This window comes from Dermochelys coriacea, chromosome 8 (assembly GCF_009764565.3).
Source record: "Dermochelys coriacea isolate rDerCor1 chromosome 8, rDerCor1.pri.v4, whole genome shotgun sequence".
NCBI lineage: Eukaryota > Metazoa > Chordata > Testudines > Dermochelyidae > Dermochelys > Dermochelys coriacea.
This window is the reverse complement of record NC_050075.1, coordinates 49,379,885-49,404,443: the sequence shown is the minus strand read 5'-3', so window position 1 is coordinate 49,404,443 and position 24,559 is coordinate 49,379,885. Positions and strand designations below refer to the sequence as shown.

The window sequence follows — 24,559 nt, the reverse complement described above, 5'->3', positions numbered from 1 at the left end:
CACTAATACTGCTAGGTGTATGCATCCTGAATCCTCTCTCAACAACTCCACCCCTCCAAAAAAAAAAAAAACCACCCAGTTACCTACCTCTAACTGTAGTTCTTCAAGACGTGTTGCAGACGTGTATTCCGTGTGGGATGTGCACCCTGAACACTGGAGCCAGAGAAAACTTTGCCTAGCAATACCTGTAGGGGCAGTGCTGACACCCTGTGGCCACAGACCCTACCCTGGCAGTATACAGACAGCACCACCCAGACCTCCTCAGTTCCTTCAAACTGAGCATCAGAAGTACAGACTCGATGCAGAAGGGACAGAGGGAGGGTCATGGAACACACATCTGCATCACATCTAGAAAATCAACAGTTACAGGTCAGTATCCATTTTTCTTCTTCAAGTAGATGCAGTCATGTATTCCATGTGGGTGACTCACAAGCAATACTCGCAGGAGATGGGGGCTCAGAGTCTTTTTAAAGGAGGACTACCTTCCCAAGTTTGCATCTGATCTGGAGCAACTGCAATGGCATGGTGGTTTGCAAAAAGTATGTACAGAGGACCAAGCAGCTGCTCTGCAAATGTCCAATATAGGAATATAATTTAGAGATGCCATTGATGTGACCTGAGCTCTTGTAGATTGAGGTCATATGCCCTGAGGAGGTATAGCCTGATCTACTTTGTACTCTGTCATGATACAGGAAATTATCCAGCTGGAGACTGTTTGCGAGGAGACTGGTTGGCCCTTCATTTGAGCCGCATATGAAACAAAAAGACGAGGCAAGGAATGGAAAGGCTTAATTCTCTCCAGATAAAAAGCTAAACATTGCCTGTCATCTAATGTGTGAAGACACTGCTCCTCTGAGATTGAATGCAGTTTAGGAAAGAACAATAGCAGACTATAACTTGATTCAAGCAAAACTGGGAAACCACCTTAGATAAAAACTTAGGGTGCAGCTGCAGGATTACTTTGTCTTTGGAAAAAGGCAGGTAAGGAGTTCTCCGCCATCTAAGCCTGCAACTCTCACACTCTCCTTGCAGATGTTATTGCCACAAGGAAGGCAGTTTTCTGACACAGAAGGGAGTAAGATGAAGTTGCCAGAGGCTCAAACGAAGATCCCATGAGAGCTGCTAAAACAATATTAAGGTCTCACAAGGGAACCAGTTCTTTAACTGATAGGTGGAGATGAAAGACTCCTTTCAGGAACCTCACTGCCATGAGGTTTGAAAACACCGACTTCCCATGGATTGAAATCACCGTCAGGTGCACTCTCAGTGAACTAAATACAGACCAAAAGACTGAAGGTGTATCTATTACTCCAAGTAAGATGTCCTGGATACTACCCAGAATTGGTTGAACTTCCCAGGCTAACGATCATAATGAGAACCACTTCCACATGGCTGAACAGGCAGCCTTGGTGGAGGGCTTTCTACTAGTAAGACAGACCTGACGGACCGCCTCTGAACATCCTTCTTCCTTATCTAACTATGCAGCAGCCACGCTGTGAGATGCAGGCAGCCAAGCACTGGATGCAAAACCTGACCATGATGCTGAGTTACAAGGTCTGGATGAAGAAGAAGGGACAGGGAGGCTGATCACTAATGCGATGAGGTCTCAAGACACACTGAAACAGTGAGAATAAACTTGGCAGGGTCCAATTTCAGCTTGAGAATCGTAGAATATCAGGGTTGGAAGGGACCTCAGCAGGTAATCTAGTCCAACCCCCTGCTCAAAGCAGGACCAATCCCAAATTTTTGCCCCAGATCCCTAAATGGACCCCTCAAGGATTGAACTCATAACCCTGAGTTTAGCAGGCCAATGCTCAGGCCACTGAGCTATCCCTCTCCCCTAGAGAATGACCTGTGGGATGATTGGAATTGGAAAAAAGGCAAACAGGAGTGCTGATTCCCAGCGCAGGTGAAAAGCATCCGTCAGGGAGCCCAGACTGAGACATCCCTGGGAGCAAAACAGCCAGTATTCCTTGTTTGCCATGCAAGGCAACAGATCGATTGTCAGGATACCATAAACTGCAAAGATGGACCAACTGCAGGACACTGAGCTTCAAAGACTACTCGTGATTCAGACAAAAATTCCTGCTGAGGTGATCCATCAGGTGACTGTGGATTCCATACAAGTGATTGGCCATGGGCGTAATGTTTCCCCCAGTGCAAAACTGCCAGAACCTGACTGTCTCCTGACAAAGCAGGTTGGAGTGTGCTTCCTGGTGCCTGTTCACATAATATATTGTGGTGGCAATGTCAATGAGTATGAGACCCACTGAGCCCCGATGTGATCCTGAACGGCACTGTAGATGGCATGAAACTCCATGACATTGATCTGCAGAGAAGCTTCTTGTTCTGACAACAAGCCTTGAACTTTCAGCAAGTCCAAATGGACTCCTCAACCTATTAAAGGTGCCATCAGCGACTATAGTCCTGGTCAGTGGAGGCCAAGTGAAAGGAACATCCCGACACTCATTGTCCTGAATAGTCCAACACTGTAAGGAGACTGATATCAGTGGAGGTAGTCAGACCAGCATGTCCAAGAGACAGTCAATTTTAGTCGCATCTGAATAGGATGCAGACGCAGCCTGGCATATTAAAATACCTGCGTGCATGTGGCCATGTGGCCTAGCAACCACAGCCCATATATACTTGAGCTGTGGTTGAGGAATGAGACCGCAGCTCCGACATAGGTAGTAGATTGCCTGGAATCGCTTGGTCAGTAGAAACAATCTCAAACTTTTTGATACATAAAAAGGGCCACAATGAACTTCATTCACTGAGCTGGAATGAATGTTGCCTTCCCAGGTTCAGGATGAGTCCTAGATGATCGAATAGAAGTAGCATGATGTGAACATAAAAGAGAGGACTTCCTCTCTGGGCTTGCCCCTCAATAACCAATCATCAAGATACAGGAAGGTATGAATTCCCTTTACCAAGAGGTTCTGTGGTGACAATGGGAGAGTCAGCCCCGATGAGGCAAACCACCCGTCTGAAACCCAATAAGGTGACGAATTTGGTGCCAAAGAGGAGTGGGGAATTAGCACCAGCAGCATCAAATGACACACTCCCACTTGGTACCAGGAGAGCATCAGTACCAAGGCTGATACCGAACTCGATGATGGGATCTGCTACCAAGACAATGGCAGTGCCGAAGGATGCACCAGCATCAAGGGACATTTCTTGCTGGGCCTGGCCTCAACTTTCTAGTCTGCAGCCAGATGGTAGTCAGACAGATGCAGCAGCTTTGTGACATGGCCAAAAGGTGACACTTAATTTGTGCTTGGAATTCATTTGATTGAAACAGGTAAGAGACCCAAAACAAAAATATGGTGCCCTCAACTGTATTACCATAAACTAAGAATTTTCCTGTATTACCATTAACTAAAATTTTTCCTGCCCCTGAGGGTTTACCCACGGGAAGCCACTATTTGGCCCAACACCATTACTCCAATGAAATCTTTCAAATATAAAAATTGTTTGCTGCAATAAATTCATGCGAGAGATTAAAAGCAGCTCAGTTGTAGACTTCTTAATTTTTTTGCCTTAATATACAAATCCTATTATTTATTCTCCTATAATAAAACAGCTAACAGGAGAATGAACAATTTAATTGGTTAATAAATATTCCAAGCCCTGTGGCTACCCTACATGACCTTTCATGGGTCAGGACAAATTTGTCTAATCACTGAAAAATATCATTGTCCATTTACAATTCTAAACTTAGAAGTCAAACATGAAGAACTGCCAGAAGCAAAGTCTGGGGAAAAAACAAATTAAATATAAACACACAAACTGGATAATACTTAAAAAGGTTGCATACTCATAATAAAAAACAACTCCTATAACTGGGTGAAGGTATCTGAATAGTTCACATCTGAGGTGTATGAGAATTCAACATAGTTGCAGGTCCATGCCTTTTTCCATGCAATTACCAACATATGAAACACCCTACCCTACTTTTTATTTAAATGTCTCTTGAAAACTGACCTCTTCCATGATGCCCACAATAATTCATTATTTATTCATTCAATTTCAGTAAAATTCACTCATCTCTATCTTCCTTTTCAAATTAAATATTTATTGAAGGGAACAAGAACAAAGGGGAGCAAAGAAAAATAACAATACGATCAAAATGTGGGCATGCCATAAGTAACTATATACATCTGTATGCCTCAGAATGTGTCAAATTTTTTCTCAAGTGGATGGGGCATGGCACTGCAGAGGGGCCAAGCCTGCATTTGTCCTGAGATCTGATAAAAATCACACTGATCTAATAGAATCCATAGATGATTCGGGCATTCTTTGACCCACCTTCCCCCTACCTCCTAAGTCAGCTTGGCTGAAAAAGCTGCATTGTCCTTGCATCCCACCTGTGCTCCAAATTACCCTTGAGGGGAGTCTGAAGTTCTACATCAGGAGTCCACATGAATTAATTGTGAAATGGTCAGCATTAATTCTTGCTTGTATTTCCCATGGGTTTGCTGGAGAACAAAGCTGTGTTGTGTACAGTGCTTTTCTCCCTTCTCCCAGACTCTGGTCCCTCAACACCCAAAAATTCAGGGAGCTTTGATCACAATTTACAGAAGGATTTCCACAGTGTTAGAGGAAAGGAAGAGAGGATGTGATGTTACTTAAACAGCAACTCCCTTCTAACTCTCAGGCCTTGTCTACACTACGAAATTAGGTTGAATTTATAGGAGTCGGTTTTGTAGAAAGTGTTTTTATACAGTCAATTGTGTGTCCTCCCACACAAATGCTCTAAGTGCATGTCGTCAGCGGAGTGCGTCCACAGTACCGAGGCAACCGTCGACTTCCGGAGCGATGCACTGTGGGTAGCTATCCCACAGTTCCCGCAGTCTCCGCTGCCCATATGAATTCAGGGTAGAAATCCGAATGCCTGATGAGGCTAAAACATTGTCACGGGTGGTTTTGGGTACATATCATCAGGCCCCCCTTCCTTCCCTCCCTCCGTGAAAGCAACAGCAGACAATTGTTTCGTGCCTTTTTTCCTGGGTTACCCGTGCAGACGCCATACCACGGCAACCATGGAGCCCGCTCAGCTCACCATCACCGTATGTCTCCTGGGTGCTGGCAGACGCGGTACTACATTGCTACACAGCAGCAGCTCATTGCCTTTTGGCAGCAGTCAGTGCAGTATGACTGATAGCCATCATTGATGTAGTCCAGGGTGCTCTTTTAACTCACCTCGATGAGGTGTGGGTGCCTGGGCAAACATGGGAGTGACTCAGCCAGGTCATTACCCTTTTAAGTTTCATCTCATGGCGATTCAGTCCTGCTGGCAGTCCTACTGCACTGTCTTTTAATGAGCAGCCAGGAGATGACAATGGCTAGCGGTCATACTGCACAGTCTGCTGCCAGCAAGATGTATAAAGATAGATGAAGTGGATCAAAACAAGAAATAGACCAGATTTGTTTTGTTTCTTTTTCTCCTCCCTCCCTCCCTCTGTGAAATCAATGGCCTGCTAAACCCAGTTTTGAGTTCTATCCTTGAGGGGGCCATTCCATTTCTCGCAAAGCCACCCCGTTTGTTGATTTTAATTCCCGTAAGCCAACCCTTTAAGCCATGTTGTCGGTCGCCCTTCCCTCCATCAGAGCAACGGCAAACAATCGTTTCATGCCCTTTTCCCTGGATTGCCTGAGCAGGAGCAGACGCCATAGCACAGCAAGCATGGAGTCCATTCAGCTCACTGCAGCAGTTATGACCATTGTAAACACCTCGCACATTATCGTGCAGGTTATGCAGAATCAGCACCTGAAAAACCAGGCAAGGAGGCGACGGAAACACGGTGTTGAGGACATGAACACACTTTTCTCTAAAACTGCGTTGCCCCGCAATTTGGCTATGCTGGTGGCAATGGGGCAGGCTCATGCCATGGAACGCCGATTCTGGTCCGGGAAAACAAGCACACTCTGCTGGGACCGCAAATTGCAGGTCTGGGATGATTTCCAGTGGCTGCGAAACTTTCGCATGTGTAAGGGCACTTTCATGGAACTTTGTGACTTGCTTTCCCCCGCCCCGAAGCACAAGAATACCAAGATGAGAGCAGCCCTCACAGTTCACAAGTGAGTGGCAATAGCCCCGTGGAAACTTGCTACGCCAGACAGCTACCCGTCAGTCCATAATCAATTTGGAGTGGGCAAATCTACTGTGGAGGTTGCTGTGATGCAAGTAGCCAACGCAATCATTGAGCTGCTGCTATCAAAGGTAGCGACTCTGGGAAATGTGCAGGCCATACTAGATGGCTTTACAGCAATGGGATTCCCTAACTGTGGTGGGGCGATAGACAGAACGCATATCCCTATCTTGGGACCGGACCACCAGGGCAGCCAGTACATAAACCGCAAGGGGTACTTTTCATTGGTGCTGCAAGCACTGGTGGATCACAAGGGACGTTTCACCAACATCAACATGGGATGGCCGGGAAAGGTTTGTGATGCTCACGTCTTCAGGAACTCTGGTGTGTTTAAACAGCTGCAGGAAGGGATTTACTTTCCAGACCAGAAAATAATTGTTAGAGATGTTGAAATGCCTATAGTTATCCTTGGGGACCCAGCCTACCCCTTAGTGCCCTGGCTCATGAAGCCGTACACCTGGACAGTAGTCAGGAGCTGTTCAACTATAGGCTGAGCAAGTGCAGAATGGTGGTAGAGTGTGCATTTGGACGTTTAAAGGGTCGCTGGTGCAGTTTACTGACTCGCTCAGACCTCATTGTCTGATATTCCCATTGTTATTGCTGCTTGCTGTGTGCTCCACAATCTCTGAGAGTAAGGGGGAGACGTTTTTGGCGGGGTGGGACATTGATGCAAATCGCCTGGCCGCTGAATACACACAGCCAGACACCAGGGCAGTTAGAAGAGCATAGTAGGAAGTGCTTCACATCAGAGAAGCTTTGAAAACCAATTTCATGACTGGCCAGGGTACCATGTGACACTTCTGTTCGTTTCTCTTTGATGAAAACTGACCTCTTTGGTTGCCTCTAAATTCCCTGTAAGCCACTCGCCCTCCCCCCTTCGATCACAGCTTGCTTGCAAAGGAAATAAAGTAAAAAACATGTATTCTTTATTAATTGATTTTAAAAATAGGGAGATAACTCACAAGGTAGCCCGGGTGGGGTGTGGGAGGATGGTAGGAAGGGAAGGAAAAGGCCACTTTAAAACTTGTTGAACAGTAGTCTTCTGTTGCTGGGGTGGAGTGGTTGGGTGCCCGGAGCCTCCCGCCCCGCGTTCTTGGGCTTATGGGTGAGGAGGCTATGGAACTTGGGGAGGAGGGAGGGCGGTTAAGCAGGGGCTGCAGCGGCAGTCTATGATCCTGCTGCTGTTCATGAACCTCCACCAGACACCGGAGCATGTCCATTTGATCCCGCAATACTCCCCAGTGTTGCCTCATGCCGCCTCTGATCTTCCTGCCGCCAACTCTCCTCATGTTCATCGGCCACTGTCCTGTACTCTGCTATTGTGTCCCTTCACACAGCTCTGTCAGTGCCACAACTGCATGAACTCAGAGAACATGTCATCGCACGTGCATTTTTTTTCTCAGCCTTATCTGAGATAGCCTCCCTCCTCCGTCCCATAGGCTTGAATCATTTGCAGCTGCTGGAGGAAAAAAAAGGAGTGAAGTATTTAAAAAGATACATTTTATAGAACAATGGCTATACTCTTTCATGGTGAACAACACTATTCACATTACATAGCACATGTGATTTTGATACTAGGTCGCCTTTTGCATTTTATATTGAGTGCCTGTGGCTTTAGTGTTAGAGATCTGACACGCAATGCTGGCCAACAGAATTCAACTTGCAGGCAGCCATGGTAAGCCATAGTCTTTCGGCTTCTGCAACCTTCATAACAGTAGCGCCGTCCTTTCCCATACCAAGCAAAGCCCATTGAGTTGGCCATTTAGTGCTGTAGTTTTCCTGTTAACATGCAGCAGCAGAAACCAAACTAATCCCCTCCCCTCATCCAATTCTCTGGGATGATCGCTTTACCCCCTCTCCGCACTGCCTGACTGGTATCAGGGAAGATCTCTGCTAGCCAAATGCAAACAGCTCAGCGCCAATGCTCCTACCCTCCCCCGTCTCTCCCCCACCTCCTTCCCGCACCGTGTGGCTAACTGTGGGGAGGATTTCTTTTCAGCCACAGGCAAACAGCCCAGTATGAACGGCCACCTCTGAATATCCCCTTAATTAAATTCCCCTATTTCAACCACATTACCAGGAACGATATCACTCTCCTGAGGATAACACAGAGAGATAAAGAACGGATGTTGCTTGAATGCCAGCAAACACCGGGACCATACGCTGCCAGGCTTTGTCATGCAATGATACCAGATTACTTACTACTAGCATGGCGTGGTAAAGTGTCCTATTATGGAGGACTGAATAAGGCTGCTCTCCCCAGAAACCTTCTGCAAAGGCTTTTAGAGTATCTCCAGGCAGCTTCATGGAGATGTCACTGGAGGATTTCCACTCCATCCCCAGACACGTTAACAGACTTTTCCAGTAACACTACTGGCCACGAATGCATCCCAAGTCCTCAGAGCTACTTAATCATTAAAAAACGCTTGTTTTTATAACATGTATTATATTTTAAAAAGGTACACTCACCAGAGGTCCCTTCTCCGGCTTTGTTGGGTTGGGAGGGTATTTCAGTCAGGGTGATAAAAAGATCCTGGCTGTCGGGGACAACGGTGTGCTGTATGCTCTCCCCAAGCTCCTCCTCATCTTCCCCATCTGCAAAATCCTCAGGCATGGCAGAGAGTACCCCATCATCAGAGTCCATGGTCAGGGGTGGGGTAGTGATGGCGGCCCCCCGTAGAATTGCATGCAACTCAGCGTAGAAGCAGCATGTCTGGGGCTCTGTTCTGGAGCATCTGTTTGATTCTTGAGTTTTCTGGTATGCTTGTCTGAGCTCCTTAAGTTTCACACGGCACTGTGTTGCGTCCCTGATGTAGCCTCTGTCCCTCATGGCCCCTAAGATTTTTTGAAATGTTTTGGCATTTTATCTTTTAGAACGTAATTCTGATAGCACGGATTCCTCTCCCCATACAGCGATCAGATCCAGTATCTCCCGTTCGGTCCATGCTGGAGCTCTTTTTTGATTCTGGGACTGCATGGTCACCTGCGCTGATGAGCTCGCCTGGTCAAACAGGAAATGAGATTCAAAAGTTCCTTAGGCTTTACCTGTAGACCTGGCCAGTGCATCCGAGTTCATAGTGCTGTCCAGAGCAGTCACAATGGTGCACTGTGGGATAGCTCCCGGAGGCCAATACCTTCGAATTGCATCCACACTAACCCTAATTCGAAATGACGATGTCGATTTCAGCACTAATCCCCTCACTGGGGGGAGTACAGAAATTCATTTTAAGAATCCTTTATGGCGAAAAAATGGCTTCGTTGTGTGGATGGGTACAGGGTGCAGGATTGGACCAGGCCTCAGAATCATTATTGATTTCAGAGAATCTTCCACTCTTTTCTCCCCTCTGAGGCTCAAATCTGAGTGCACGGACTGACCCTTAATCATCAAAATGATGTTAATAGCTGGATAGTCCATAGAATTTACAAAGTAAATAAAAAACTGAATCAAAATATTTTTCATTTAAGGAACCTTTTTGTCAACATAAAAAGTGAAATAAAAACATGCTGCCTGTACTTTGGCTGCACACAGTTTATGATTTATGCACCCATTAATAAACGAAATGCCATCTTTAAGCAATACTTCTGGAAATACTGCCCCATCTCCCAAGGATAAGATAACAAACTTCATATATCTTCAGAAGGCCCTGGCCATCTTCATGGAAGTTGTGTCTCCACAACATCTTTGGCTCCATGTGCCACTGGCACTTCTCCTTGGCAGATCAACTCCAGTGGAATCACATTGCCAAGCATTCTGCAACAGCTATAGGACCATGGACAGACATTCCAACTGTGGATGGCGGCATGGATCCTGGGGTATGGCAAGGCCCTTGGAAACTTACTAGCATAATAAAAAACTCACCATACACTTTTATTTGCTTGTCTACTATTCTAATAGTGTCCCAGCCTGAAAACACTGTTGGAGAGGCTATATATCCTATTCTAATTAGATTTTGCTGAGAGTAAAATCTAAAAATGATGAACGATATTCAATAGGGAAATATCAATGGACATTAAAAATATTTGCGGAAACAGAATAGCAAATACAATTTTAAAATCATCTTTAATAGACGCTGTACAGCCAAAAATCAAAAATATTAGATCCACAAAGGGAAAAAAACCACCTTCTTTTGGGGGTGGGGATGGGGAGAGCATAGACTTAGTACAAAAACTATAGCACAGTAGCCATTAGGGCATACAACACAGTATGTCATTCTTCCCACGGTTCTGCCACATAATGGCATTTGAGCTTTTTCAGCAAACATGGAAGATCTTCAAATAAGAAAAAAGAAATGAGTACTTGTGGCACCTTAGACACTAACCAATTTATTTGAGTATAAGCTTTCGTGAGCTACAGCTCACTTCATCGGATGCATTCAGTGGAAAATACAGTGGGGAGATTTATATACATAGAGAACATGAAACAATGGGTGTTACCATACACACTGTAAGGAGGGTGATCACTTAAGGTGAGCTATTACCAGCAGGAGAGCGGCGGGGAAAAACCTTTTGTAGTGATAATCAAGGTGGGCCATTTCTACCAGTTGACAAGAACGTCTGAGGTGTGTGGTTGCTGCTGATTATTCTTACAACTACAATACCCACCTGCTGAAGTGAAGAAACAGATTGACAGAGTCAGAAGAGTACCCAGAAGTCACCTACTACAGACAGGCCCAACAAAGAAAATAACGGAACACCACTAGCCATCACCTTCAGCCCGCAACTAAAACCTCTCCAACGCATCATCAATGATCTACAACCTATCCTGAAGGACGACCCATCGCTCTCACAGATCTTGGGAGACAGGCCAGTCCTTGCTTACTGACAGCCCCCGAACCTGAAGCAAATACTCACCAGCAACACACCACACAACAGAACCACTAACCCAGGAACCTATCCTTGCAACAAAGCCCATTGCCAACTGTGTCCACATATCTATTCAGGGGACACCATCATAGGGCCTAATCACATCAGCCACACTATCAGAGGCTCCTTCACCTGCGCATCTACCAATGTGATATATGCCATCATGTGCCAGCAATGCCCCTCTGCCATGTACATTGGTCAAACTGGACAGTCTCTATGTAAAAGCATAAACGGACACAAATCAGACGTCAAGAATTATAACATTCAAAAACCAGTCGGAAAACACTTCAATCTCTCTGGTCACTCGATTACAGACCTAAAAGTGGCAATTCTTCAACAAAAAAACTTCAAAAACAGACTAACGAGAGACTGCTGAATTGGAATTAATTTGCAAACTGGATACAATTAACTTAGGCTTGAATAGAGACTGGGAGTGGATGGGTCATTACACAAAGTAAAACTATATCCCCATGTTTATTCCTCCCCCACCACCACTGTTCCTCAGACATTCTTGTCAACTGCTGGAAATGGCCCACCTTGATTATCATTACAAAAGGTTTTTCCCTGCTGGTAATAGCTCACCTTAAGTGATTTCTCTTGTTACAGTGTGTATGGTAACACCCATTTTTTCATGTTCTCTATGTATATAGATCTCCCCAATGTATTTTCCACTGAATGCATCCGATGAAGAGAGCTGTAGCTCATGAAAGCTTTTGCTCAAATAAATTTGTTAGTCTCTTATGTGCCACAAATACTCCTTTTCTTTTGTACTTCCTTTTGTCCATCAAAAGGAGTTAAGCCTCCTGTGGAATCCTCCAATGCATGCTAAGGAAAAGAAAAACCTTTATGCAAAGCTTATAGAGAATTCCTTTATTAGAGAAGCCCTTCTTCATAAGAGCAAACTTAAAAATAAATAAAAAGTATAGGTAGCCATGCTTGCTTTACAGGCCAGATTTTGACCAATATTCTGGCACGTAGCAGTAATGGACATACAGTACTGGTTAACTCACGAGTTAAAAATTTCAGCAATCAGTCTGACATATTCCAAGAGATGGTGGGTGAGGTAGTATCGCCACAACAGCCTCATCTCCAGGACCTACATAAGCAAATGAATGCCTTTCTCCCATCCAGCATTCAGAATATCCACCCCTCCCGACTCCACTCCAACACAGAGGTTCCTACAACCTAAGGCTGCAGTAAACTCATGCAACTGTTACAAGAAAGAGAAAGCAGGGACCAGAAAGAAGGAAACGAAGTGATCTCCCATTGAGCGGGGACATGGGTGTATTCAGAAGGCGTTCTGACCTACCCCTCCTGCAACTGGCCTTTGGAGAATCTTTCCCACAGCTGATATCTCCAAAGGCTGAGAAGAGAGATGAGGAGATAAGTATCACAGATTCTGCCTGTTGGACAAGAAGCAAAGGCAAACCACCTGATATACACTCTGCTGTAGCATCTCTAGGGTAGAGCACCATCTCAGAATTCTAACTGCCAGGTAACAGACTTCCAGCCAGCTCTCTAAACAGAAGTTCAGTATGGCCAAGTTTTGCGTCCCTATATGACGGAAGACTAGCTTCATATGCAAAAGAACTTTCCTCTCCACTGTTATTTGCACAAAGCTGGCTTGCAGCGAGGGCGCTGCCAGCAGAAGTGAATTATTCCCTAGGTCTATAAACTACCATGCACATCTGTGGTGCTATAGTAAAAATTGGTTAAACTAATATTTTTGAAAAGTAAAAGATTTGTTCAACTTTAAGACATTTCTGTAACTTGCTGATCAACTGTTAACTCTTATTACCTTATTTAAAAAAATACCCACAGTTAGTCATCCGTATGTACAGGGTCAATTAAAAACCTTTTACCAGTTAAAAATTATGCAGTATGTAATTTGGTTTTCCCCACCTTGTCACTGCTGCAGTGGAATTCCAATTGCATAACTGGAAACTGTCCTTCCAGAAAACAAGCAGACCTTCAATATGTTTTCTCTTCTATAAAGATTTCATTCTAATCTCAAGAAAACAATAGCACATATAGATCATGTGACCCTGTTTAGAAGAGACATTATGCAGCTTTCTGGATTCCATAAACTTCAGTAGGTGACACATAGGGGTTGTTGATTGGGTTGACCAGGAAGGTCAGAGAAGAGTATAAAGGGGAAGTGTATCCAACTGAAGAGCATGGCGTTATGAAGCTGCTTTGGGTGACATAAGTGGGACAAGCCAGGAAACACAGTTAAATGAGCTTTTTCATTTATTTCTTTGCTGCCATATCCTGCATATCTGGGATATGCTGACCAGGTTCAGGGCATCCCCTACCTCTACTTTTATATAGAATACTTAGGCTGGGAGGGATCCAAGTCTGCTTCTGAGAATGGAGTAGGATTAGGCAGCTATAAAAAGATGAAATCAGCTAGAGGAAATTCTCTGAAATAAAAGCAGCTTTATTGTAGCTGTGATACCCTAGAGGCTCACAGAGCATATGCAGGCTACTCACCCATGGAAATAATTATAAAGGGCTGGATAAGCATCATAATAAAAAACCCAAAGCCTCAAATGCAAGAGTCACATTGCTAGCACACATTTTTGCATACTCAAATGATATTAAATGATAGGCAAACTAGTTAAAAAAGTAGTAGTAAATCTGAAGAAAAACCTTTTTTTTTAATGCCAGTCCTGCAAGCCCTTATATAGTTGTCCCATGGATCAGGCACTTTTTCAGTTACAACACCTCATAAAAAATAGATTTAGAGAAAATCAAAAAGATGTTAAAAATAATAGAAAGCATTTTGAGCCAAAGCAGTGATTTAAGAGGTTTGTTAAGTTGCTTAATACCACCACACACAATTACAGGTAACCTACCAAGGAAAAGAGGTTAGTCTGTGATTTTATTACCGAATTTTTTTCCTATTTATTTATATTATACATTCAGGTTTTGTCTATCATGTTTCACTTAACAGATTTTACAGATGACTCAAGATATAGCTTGTTTATCATGTCACAAATACCAAACAAGTAACATCTATTCAATTCAGAGGGAGTGATTTTTACTCAAACTGAATTCTTGTTTGTTTTTCTTAGCAGTTATTGAACTCAGACAAAGAGTTGGAAGAAAAGCTCTTTTGCTACACATTCACCCTTTCCCTTCAAGTAGGTGCTGTAAAGTCTCCCTAACCACATCTTTGGGTCCCCTAAGGAAGGTTGATATTTGAAAGGTTAAAAACCCCCCAAAACATTCATTTATTTTAGAAATCAAACCCTTTTGAGCTATCTTAATATTACACTGTCAGTAAATAAGAACGAAGAGGCAAAGCCCCTTTTCAAGTCACCTTTAAGACTTGAACCACTGTGGTGCATACCAAAACTAGTAACCTGAGACTTTGGTCACAGGTTTTTAGTTTTCTCCCTCCTCACTTTAAAAAATTAGCTTATTTCATTAGAGACTGGCATATTGTTACTTCATCCTCCCATCACTTCCCCAAAAAGATGGAAGAATCACCATGTAGAGTTTAGCAAAACTAGCTGCAGCGTGAAGACCAAAGCTTGATTCCATGCACTACGGAACAGTTGGAAATATCTATGAAGTATCCACTGGGTTAAATTTTCAGAAGGTCTTAATCCCATTTTCAAAAATGATTCAGGCATTTACAAGGTGGATTGATTTAAATCACCAATTTTAATCATTATTTACATCAGCAAGAAATAATTTATTTTAACCCTGTTTTGCATTTATACTTTAGCCATTTTCCTAAAGAAAGGTTTGTTCTCATTAGTTGGTAAAACCATTAAAACATATTGATTTGCAAGTAAATATAACGTTTACACTAAACGTGGTACTTTTTGCTAACAGGAGAATACCCTGTATTTATACACACTTAAACAATTGTATAGTTTAACATACATTTATTCATATTCTTAATTATTCCCTTTTTATTGTTAGAAAATGGTTAATGATACATTTTTTATTTACTAGATCATTAATTTTTTTTATTCCGGATTTATGTTGACTTACATTTGGATGGCAACCGGAATTGAATTTAAAAATGCACAAGAAAAACATTTAAAAATTGTTTACCAATAAAATAAAGCTACCTTAAATGTGCTGAATACATAAGTTTATCAACTAGTTTTGCATTTAGGACTAATGGATTTATTGAACAAAGGAAGTATAAACTGTAGTTAGTGAATTGTCAGATTGTAAATCTGGCCTATGGTGACCAGGAAATAAAAAAGGTATCTGGGGGCCAACAGTGCTGATGGGTTAGGTACTTTTCCCTGATTAGGTACTTTTCAAAATCCCACTAGAAGCCTATCTGCATATTTAGGAACCTAAATACTTTTGAATACCTGCCCCCTTGTCCTTCAACTTTTAGACTTAATAGATTTAATTCTCTCTCACACCTGGTTTTTATTCAGAGATTGAATGAAAACATGCTTTCCTATTTTTTCAACTCCTGGTTGGTTTCTCCCTTTTGAATCAATTAGTCCAAATGAAGAAAATATTTTCTCTTCATCTGCTGGCTTAATTGAAAACAAAAGTAATTAAGACAAAAGCTTTTTTGCTCAGCAGAACTGAAAGTAAATGTAAATACTAGCATTCACTCAAGTGCAAAGATTAAAAATAATATAGATACTGAATATGGTATTGTGACATTTATAAAGCTTAACTGACTGCAAAAGTTAGAGATGTTTTCCCCCTGATTCTCTGTACCATAAAAAAAGCTGAACCCATTAACTCATTAAAATTTGAGGAGGGCTCATTAAAGCAGCATTTTTCTTTCATGTATTTAAACTATTTTAATAGATTATAATAAATTTAGGCCTTAACATAGGCCATTTTAAAAAGGTTTGTTTTTAAAAAGAAAAAATAATTTAAACAAACTCTTATTTTGATTTATTTTTAAATAATTTTTTACACACCCTGGATACTTAGGAGCCTAAATCTCTCCCTCTCTTTCAATGACACATAGGCACCAAAATGCCTAAAACTCATTAAATATCACACTAAACCACTTAAGCACTTATAAAAATTTCACCCATTGTCTTCAGAAGGGAAGGAATAGGTTCATCTGTCTAGAAAGGAACAACTATGAGATATATGGGGTAAAGACAATGGTACCAAGGAATTCCTCTCAAATTCTATCTGGAGTATTAACATGGGGTAATTATCAACACCAAATAAGCTTAGCTAGACTAGAGGAAAGTTCCAAGGGGCACTTAAACCTGGCTCAGCAATACACAATATTAGAAACAATGACACAGTCGCATGATGTAGGGAAAGCAAAAACCCCAAAAATTAAAGGTTTTTTTTTTTTTTTTAATTCTAATTCCTTAGTTGTCACCCATTTGGACTTTCAGAGAACACAGAACAACATCAGGGAACTAAAGCCAAGTGTGGTTTTGATATACATAATACTACTTTATTCTTTTTATTTTTTCTATCTTTCTTACACTTTTAAAAATGTACAGGAGTTCAGAACCACCTCAATAAAACAATGCATACTTTTTTTTTTTTTTTTTAAAGAGACTACTGTAGTCAAACCATTGGTGTGCAAATAGGGTTGACTTCCGTTATGAAAAGTCATAGGCACAATTTCATTATATGCATTTGGGTAAAATCAGAAACTATAGCGCAGCCTTTAAGAGTAGCAATAGTTAGGCCTTTTTAAAAAACAAAAACCACCATCTGAGAAAATGGCACCTTGGGTTAAAACTAATATTTAAAATGTCTCACTACCTCTCATACTATATCTGAACCCTAGGCAATTCATTATACATGTAGTGCCCTTGCAAAGTATTTTATTTAAGCGGTGAACCTGAAAGGCAGTTCATTACAAAAGGCAATACTGAGGCTCTTCTCTGTATTTTATACTAAATTGTCTCTCCACCTCCTCTTCTAATAAATACCTATTTAATAACTGCACAAAAGTATTTCTCTTAGAGCAAGTAATTCTTTTTTAAAATCCTGTAGACTTAAAATTGACCTACTCCATATGCTATGAAAATATTAGGCACAGATCACATACTTTACATTTTCTTTTTTAAAAAAATACAATATGTGCAAGCTAGGTTCACACAAAGGATTGGCAGCTACAACAGTCAGCTATTCAGACCCCACAGAAAAGTTATTTTCCATTAAAAAAATTTTTAAATGCACTGAGCAGTGATGTTACACTGCTGTGTGTGGTTATCATATTTGCATTAGGATTATTTGTGTAATTGCTAAAGGAAAAGCTTTAATACATCCTAAAGGACACCACATGAGTACTATGTGCTAATTTAGCAGGATCCAGAGAACAAAGTTTGTAAAAGTCATTAGAATATGATGAATGCAAACATCCAACTAGTAAAAATAGACAGAATTTTCTGAAGGAAGAAGTTATTTGAAATTAATTTTATCTGACAGGCTCCTTCATTAACTAAGTCACTTCTGAATAACGGAACCCAAGGTGCAGGGCATGAAAAAATGGAAATGGGGGGTGAGGAGAAGAAGCAGGCTTTGTGGAAGCTGCATGAGAAATGCAAAAAACAAATCTTTAATTTTATCCAAAAAGTGTACCCATCAGTTTCTTTAATTTGTATGGGGTTTGGGGGGAAGAAGGGGAGGGAAAAGGTTTAGTGGATATTTGTACAACTGAAAATAGTACAAGACACAAGCAAAGACTATGTGCAGCTGATTGTTAAATTGCAACATTTATTATGCATCCTCTGTCGATATCATTTATGGAGAACCATTCACTGTGTTTAAAAAAGTATATTTTAATGCTAGAAGCTACTGTATATCCTGCCACATATATAATACTATATATGACAATTTCTCTAAAAGGAAAAAAAATTAATAGGTCACTAATTTATCTCAAGGGGGAGCCTGCTTTGAAGTGCCAGTTATTTCATGCCCTGCGGAAGATATGAGATATTGATTTCTTTCATCTTCTGTTAAATTTCTGTCATACCACCACACAATTTCACAAGACCCATATTCATTATAATTTGTGTACCCTTTCAGTGCCCTTTCATAGCAACCTTTTCCTTTATTACGAATCACTTGCAAACCCCATCTCATGTCCTAGGAACTATTCAAATAAATATTTCTGTTGTGGCAAATTTCCAGATGTATCAAATGCTATCCAAACCCAATGTCAGATTGCATTTCATTAGTTGTCCCAGTTTTCTTTAAATGGAGCAGGAATTAGCCCGTTTTCTAGGTTTGGGGTCCCGTACATCCCTGTCTTTTAAACACATACAAGATGAACATATTGTCTCTGACAGTCTCCGGAGTCCCAGCCTGAAAACACTGTTGGAGAGGCTATATATCACACAGTTGCAGAAACTATTGCTTATAGCAAGCCATGTTGTTAAGAAGGAAAGTGCTGGATTTTCCAGCACCCTAGAACTCTCCAGCAGAAAGTATATGATATAGGGGAGCCAAAGCACGTAAAACACACTGGTTATCCGAAATAAAACCATGGCATAGCGGCGGTCAGGGCTGTGCCCAGTCTCTCCAGCAGCATCCACTTCATGGCTAGGAAAACGAGCTCTCCTGTCATTTATCTCTTTGGTGTGCTGCCGGCAAATTTTGAAGATGTGGAAATATGTGAAGCAGATTACCAAAGCAGCTGGAGCATACAGTAAACACACAATAAAGCCAGTAAAATAGGCATTGGTGAGCCAGGAGGTAGCACACCATTCAAAAATATCACCATGGTAACCAGGTTTTCCCCAACCAAAAAAGGAAGGTAAGAAGATCAGACAAGAGTATATCCAAATCAAAATGATACAGATTCTCAAGCGACAAGGCGTGACCAGTTGATTATAGGAGAGAGGTTTTGTAATAGCAAGATAGCGGTCGACACTGATGCAAGCAAGACATGCCATGGAGACACTCTTCAGCACAGAGATGATGTATCCAAAAACCTGACAAGTCAAGGACTCATGGACACCTGTAGAGTAGTGAAGCAATGATAATGTAGGAACCAGGCAGCTAATTCCAACAAAAAGATCAGCATAGGCCATAGTCTGAATAAAACAGCTGGTGGTATAATGATGTAAGAGCGGAGCACAGTGAAAGACAAATATTACAGTTAAATTACCAGCAATAATTAAAAATGTTAGCAAAACAATAATGACCGTCTCAAGGATGCAGATGTCGACTGCATTGTAGTGACCAAATCCTAGCGGACAGGAGAGATGCTCAGACACATTCACAATGCTACTGCTCATGTTCAGAGTGCTCCATTCAGTCCATCTGGAGTGGTTCATGGTTTGGGATTAGGGAACACTGCAATCAGAGCTACAGTGAGCAGGTGACCTGCCCAACATCAGCTAAACTCTGCCTCAGAGTCTCATCATCTCTCTTTGTAGACACGGCCAGTGCTTCTATCAGGGAGATTACAGTCTCATAGCTGTTGATGCCCCTTCAGCATCAATGCAACGCTCTGACACACCTTAGCTTTGAGGAAAGAAAAAAAAGCCAAAAAGGCCACTGACCGATTTCCTCCAGTGCTCTCCATCTTTATCAAACACAAGGCACTTCTAAAGAAAACAGGTTCTTTTTACTGTATTTGTGGAAGATGAAAATAAAAACCAAAAAAAAAAAAAAAAAGGAAGGGGGAGGACAGGAAGAAGTCAACTGCCTCAAAAAAAAATTCTGTGATTGTTTTTTTCCTGAGAAAGGCAGTTTCTTTGGAATTAGCTAGAAAAATACAAATAATAAAAAAAGAGAGAAACGTCTCAATACAACAGGTTTCCTGAATCAGCAATCTTTAGAAATGAATTAATGTTTTATGTTCATTTAAATAATTAAATCACAGAATGTCTAGAAAACCAAGGAAAAGTTCACCGTATCGTGCTGTGTCTTTTGGCTCCGTTCAGGAGATCTTTGCTTCATCTATCCTATTCATTAGAGAGGAAAGGAAAACATTTCTGTCCAGGTTAATTCCAACAGACTCACCACAGTTTGTGTATGAATAATGAATTTTATTTGGAGGGAGAAGGGTATGGGGAAAGCCAGGTTTGTCCTCTGACTCCCAGGAAAGAAAACATACATCAACCTGTACAATGAGGAAGATCATGTGTACTCACTTAAAAATCAAAAATGTAAGAATAAATTTTGGAGCTTTACGTCAGTATTCAAAACTCTTTTAAACAGTTACGGTCCACTCCAACTATCTATGTCAGCAGCACAATCCAAGGTCCTCACAGACAAAATAAATCCTTCTTGCATTTCATTTCAGCAGTGATAATCAAAAATAATTTTCTTCAGAAAATATCTGCTACAATGGATCAGTACAGTGAAGTTCATAGGTATATCCATGATATTTCTCACCTTTGTGGCAACACCTGAATCCTTTCACAAGCTCCATACAACAAGAACAGAAACTTCCATCTGCATTCTGCTGTGAAGCTAATGAAATGCTGATCAGACTAGAAAAGCTGCCATTGTTTACTCCAATATTCTGTCATTCAGCTTCAGCTTCTAGGCTGCCACAGACTTTCGGTTTTTATTAGATGATTAGCATGATAAATCTCTGCTTTAAAAACCAGATCTTCTAATAGCTGGACATTACCTGTTAATTGTATTTGCAGTTATGGAGCAGCCATATGTTAAAGAAAGCCTCTTCTGTATTCATTTTTGAGTAACTGCTTGATTAGTGCAAGGACCATTAGCTAGGTTACTAAATATACACAGTCTTGTTTTTAAAAAAACCCAGAAATACTGAAAATATCTTTAATCCTAGAATTCCTGAGATTAGGAAGAGGCAGACAAGAATGAATCAATCCAAATAAAAAGATTTCCAAGGTCATTTAGATATTATTTTAGCATTTGTTTAACGTCCCTTTAAAAGTACCGACATCTCACTGGTGCTTTTGATAGTCTTGGCTGCTCCTTCTGAAAGAATTTCATTCACTAGAAAAGAAGCATTTTCTCCACTTCTGATGCAGTAGTTTGATAGAAAGCATTCTTTTGAAGTTAATTTTCCAACGTGCACCATCATGCTGTACAGAAGGTTCTTTTTGATTTTATAACATCCCCAATACACTTGTCATTTGTTCATTCTCTCTGTCTATAAGTAACAATCTGTTACAAAATTACTACTTTTTAAAAAAATGCTCTTGCTACAGCAATAAACCAATGTTTCTCACCTACGTTCATTCTTATCAACTGCTACGGTGAACTGCTTGATACAGAAGTCCTATTTACTGGGAGGCAGTTACAAGAATGCTGTCACTATTTCTCACATTCTCTCTCAAAATTATTGCTTGCACCTGAGCCTGCTGCTCCTCTTTATCCTTAGCTGATGCAGAAGAACTCACTATCAGAAAGGTGACTCGGTCCTTCTGCCCCAATCAACAGCACAGCCAATGGCTAAAGCAGCTGAAATTGTCACTAGGTAACAGTTGCCAGGCACAATGCAGGCTTACACAGCAAGAGGCAAATAAGAATGACAAATTAAGACAATGGAACTGACCATTTCCCCATAATATATTAATGGCATTTGGAAACTTCTGAAAGAGGCTTCCCTTCTAGTACTTCCATAGAGTTATATCCTACAGATTAGCAAAAAACCATTGCATACCACATAGAAACTACCATAATATTACTATAACAATCACCAGTTAAAGCAAGTCAGCAGTAATCTAATTCTTATTGGCAGGAAAGACCTATTAATTATTAAACAAATAAGTGCTAACCTTCATAAAGTCAAACTGATTGTTTTAAAATAAAAAAATATGCTCTTTTTTGATCCGTAAGAGTTTAAAATCAGCTTCTACCCTCTTATCAATTCAAATTGCTGAACTATTTATACAAGACAAATGTAGTTAGGTTAACGTAACTACAGAATCATAAAAAATACATTTAAGCAACATTTAAGATCCAAAATAAATACCCAAATGCAAAGACATTTAAAATTAAGGCTGAAACTACCTAATTAATTTGCTCTATTACATCTAGATATGAAGAGTATATCAGCACAGTATATTTATGGAGTATACAACATTATCTACTGCAATACTTAAATACAATGTTGAGAAAGTTATTCTCACAGTATTTGTTAGGAATGAATCTAACATCCATTGCTTCTAAATGTTTAAGTGATTTAACATTAACCAATTATTTGTTTTAGCTTAATGTAAAAAAAAAAAAAGAGGGGCGTTACCAATGGATTTTAAAGGGATAACTTAAAATATGTCCCTAAAGTAATTCAAAATGACTAACTGTATACTTAGCAAGTTATTAAAAAAAGATTTTGGGTCAGAATAATTTTCTTTCAGTAGGTGAGTCTGAGACAATGTAATAGATCATTGTAGAGTTAAAGTTCACAGATTTTTTAAACTCAATTAACTGATTTATGTAATACCAATACATATTCATGATATTATTCATCTTCTGGTTATGGATCTGTTAAATATATGTGTTTAGTCATTCCATGATACAAAATGAGCATAAAGTAAAATGATTACATTCACACTAGACACATTTTTAACACAAAATTGAAACATTCAGTATATTCAGAAAATACCCAATCATACAATACAGCACAGCCCAATTTAATTAAGGGCCGGCAAAATACATTTGTCACAGGTTTGGTTTTAGAGAGTGAATAAAATAGAATAAAGTATCTAATTACTAATTCTTGTAATTCTGCTACATCAAACCACAGACCAAATCTGGCAAAAGTTACTTCTGGGTTAACACCTTGTATTTCACATTCAGCCTGGAGCAAATTTTCAAGGCTGAATGACAAATCACTAGAAATTGGAACTGCATACTGAACTGAAGCAACATAACTATGAAATACATTGGTATAGCAGTGATACTGTATTCCTCCAGACAAGGGATTTAAGAGAAATATAAAGCAGTATTTTAGTTCAATATAAAAGATATTCCAATCACTTACTATTGTAAATTGCAGCAACAAAATGTGTTAGAACTAGATTGAGCCTTTAGGCTCAGCTCTGAGTAACACCTAGCTGCACCACAAGAGGAGCAAAGGAAAGGAATTTTGACTCCTCTCCTTTCCCACTTGTTTGCAGCCAGTGATGGGGTGAGGAGAAAGCTTGGGAGAGGAAAAGTGGATGAGACATCCCTACTCCTCCCTTCCTTCTGCTGGACTCTACCCATGATCCAGGCTAAAAGTGAAGAGCTCTTCTACACTTTTTAAAACACTGAAAACCAGACACTTCAAATTTAGCAGCAGTTAAACGTAGCATTAAGAGAATCATAAAAAGGTAAATTTAAAAAAAAATAAAGTTTACATGACAATAGTTTTGAAACTTTCTGATTTCTAAATAATAATAGCGACTGAGTAAGACCACTGGTCCATCTAGCTCAATATTCTGAGAGTAGCTGGTTGCCAGATGCTTCAAAGGGAATGAACAGAACAGGGCAATTATTAAGGATACAATTTAGTCATGGAGGTCATGGAAGTCACAGATTCTGTAACTTTATCAGACCTCCGTGATTTCTTTGGCTTCAGCTGTCAGTGGCTGCAGCTGGGGCCAGAGCCGTATGCTCCCCTACCAGCCCCCCATAGCTAGGCCGGAGCTGGGGCTGCGTGCACCGCCTCCTCACCCCCGTGACTTCAGCTAGGCTTTACACCTCACTGTGGTGGTGGGTCTCAGGCTGTCAGTCCCCCCCGCATAGGGCTCCAGTTGTCATTCCTTCCTCTTCCCCCATTTGCCCTCTTCCCAGTTATTTTTAGTAAAAGTCACAGACAGGTCACAGGCTCCCTCAAATTTTTGTTTATTGCCTGCAACCCGTCTCTGACTTTTACTAAAAATAAATGAGACAAAATCTTAAGCTTAGCAATTATCGAGTAATTCACCCCCTTTTGTCCAGTCCCAGCTTCTGGTAGTTAGAGGTTTAGGAACACTCAGAGCATAGGACTGCAGGCCTGACAATAGTGGTTAATAGCCGTTGATGAACCTGTCCTTCATGAACTTATCTAATTGTTTTATTAATCCAGTTATACTTTTGTCCCTCACAACAATGCCTGGCAACAAGTTCCACAGGTTGACTGTGAGTTGTGTGAAGAAGTATGTTTTCTTGTTTGTTTTCAATCTGCTGCCTACTAATTTCATTGGGTGACCCCTAGTTCCTGTGTTAAAAGATGGGGTAAATAACACTTCCCTATTCATTTTCTCCACACCACTCATGATTATATAGACCTCTCTCCTATTCCCCCCCCCCACCTTAGTCGTCTTTTCCAAGCTGAACAGTCCCAGTCTATTTAATCTCTCTTCACACGGAAGCTGTTCCATGTCCTAATCCTTTTCCTTGCCCTTCTCTGCACCTTTTCCAATTCTAATCTATCTTTTTTGAGAGGGAATGACCAGAGCTGAATGCAGCGTTCAAGATGTGGGCATCACATGGATTTATAAAACGGCATTATCATATTTTCTGTTTTATGATCTATCCTTTTCCCAATAATTGTTAGCTTTTTTTGACTACCGCTGCACAGAGTGGATGTTTTCAGAGAACTTTCCACAACAACTCCAACATCTCTTTCTTGAGTTGTAACAGTTAATTTAGACCCCACCATATTG

At 40.9% G+C, this 24,559-nt stretch overlaps 2 protein-coding genes across 6 annotated transcripts in view; both read right to left on the bottom strand.

The window, feature by feature from the left end:
- The window catches only part of RABGAP1L (RAB GTPase activating protein 1 like), a 531,206-nt gene that overhangs the window by 319,396 nt on the left and 187,251 nt on the right, over nucleotides 1-24,559 (bottom strand). The gene's annotated exons all lie outside the window — the stretch shown is intronic.
- GPR52 (G protein-coupled receptor 52) lies at nucleotides 16,455-24,054 on the bottom strand. The gene has a single exon (XM_038413522.2). The coding sequence runs from the start codon at nucleotides 19,268-19,270 to the stop codon at nucleotides 18,185-18,187; it is 1,086 nt and encodes a 361-aa protein (XP_038269450.1). The 5' UTR covers nucleotides 19,271-24,054; the 3' UTR covers nucleotides 16,455-18,184.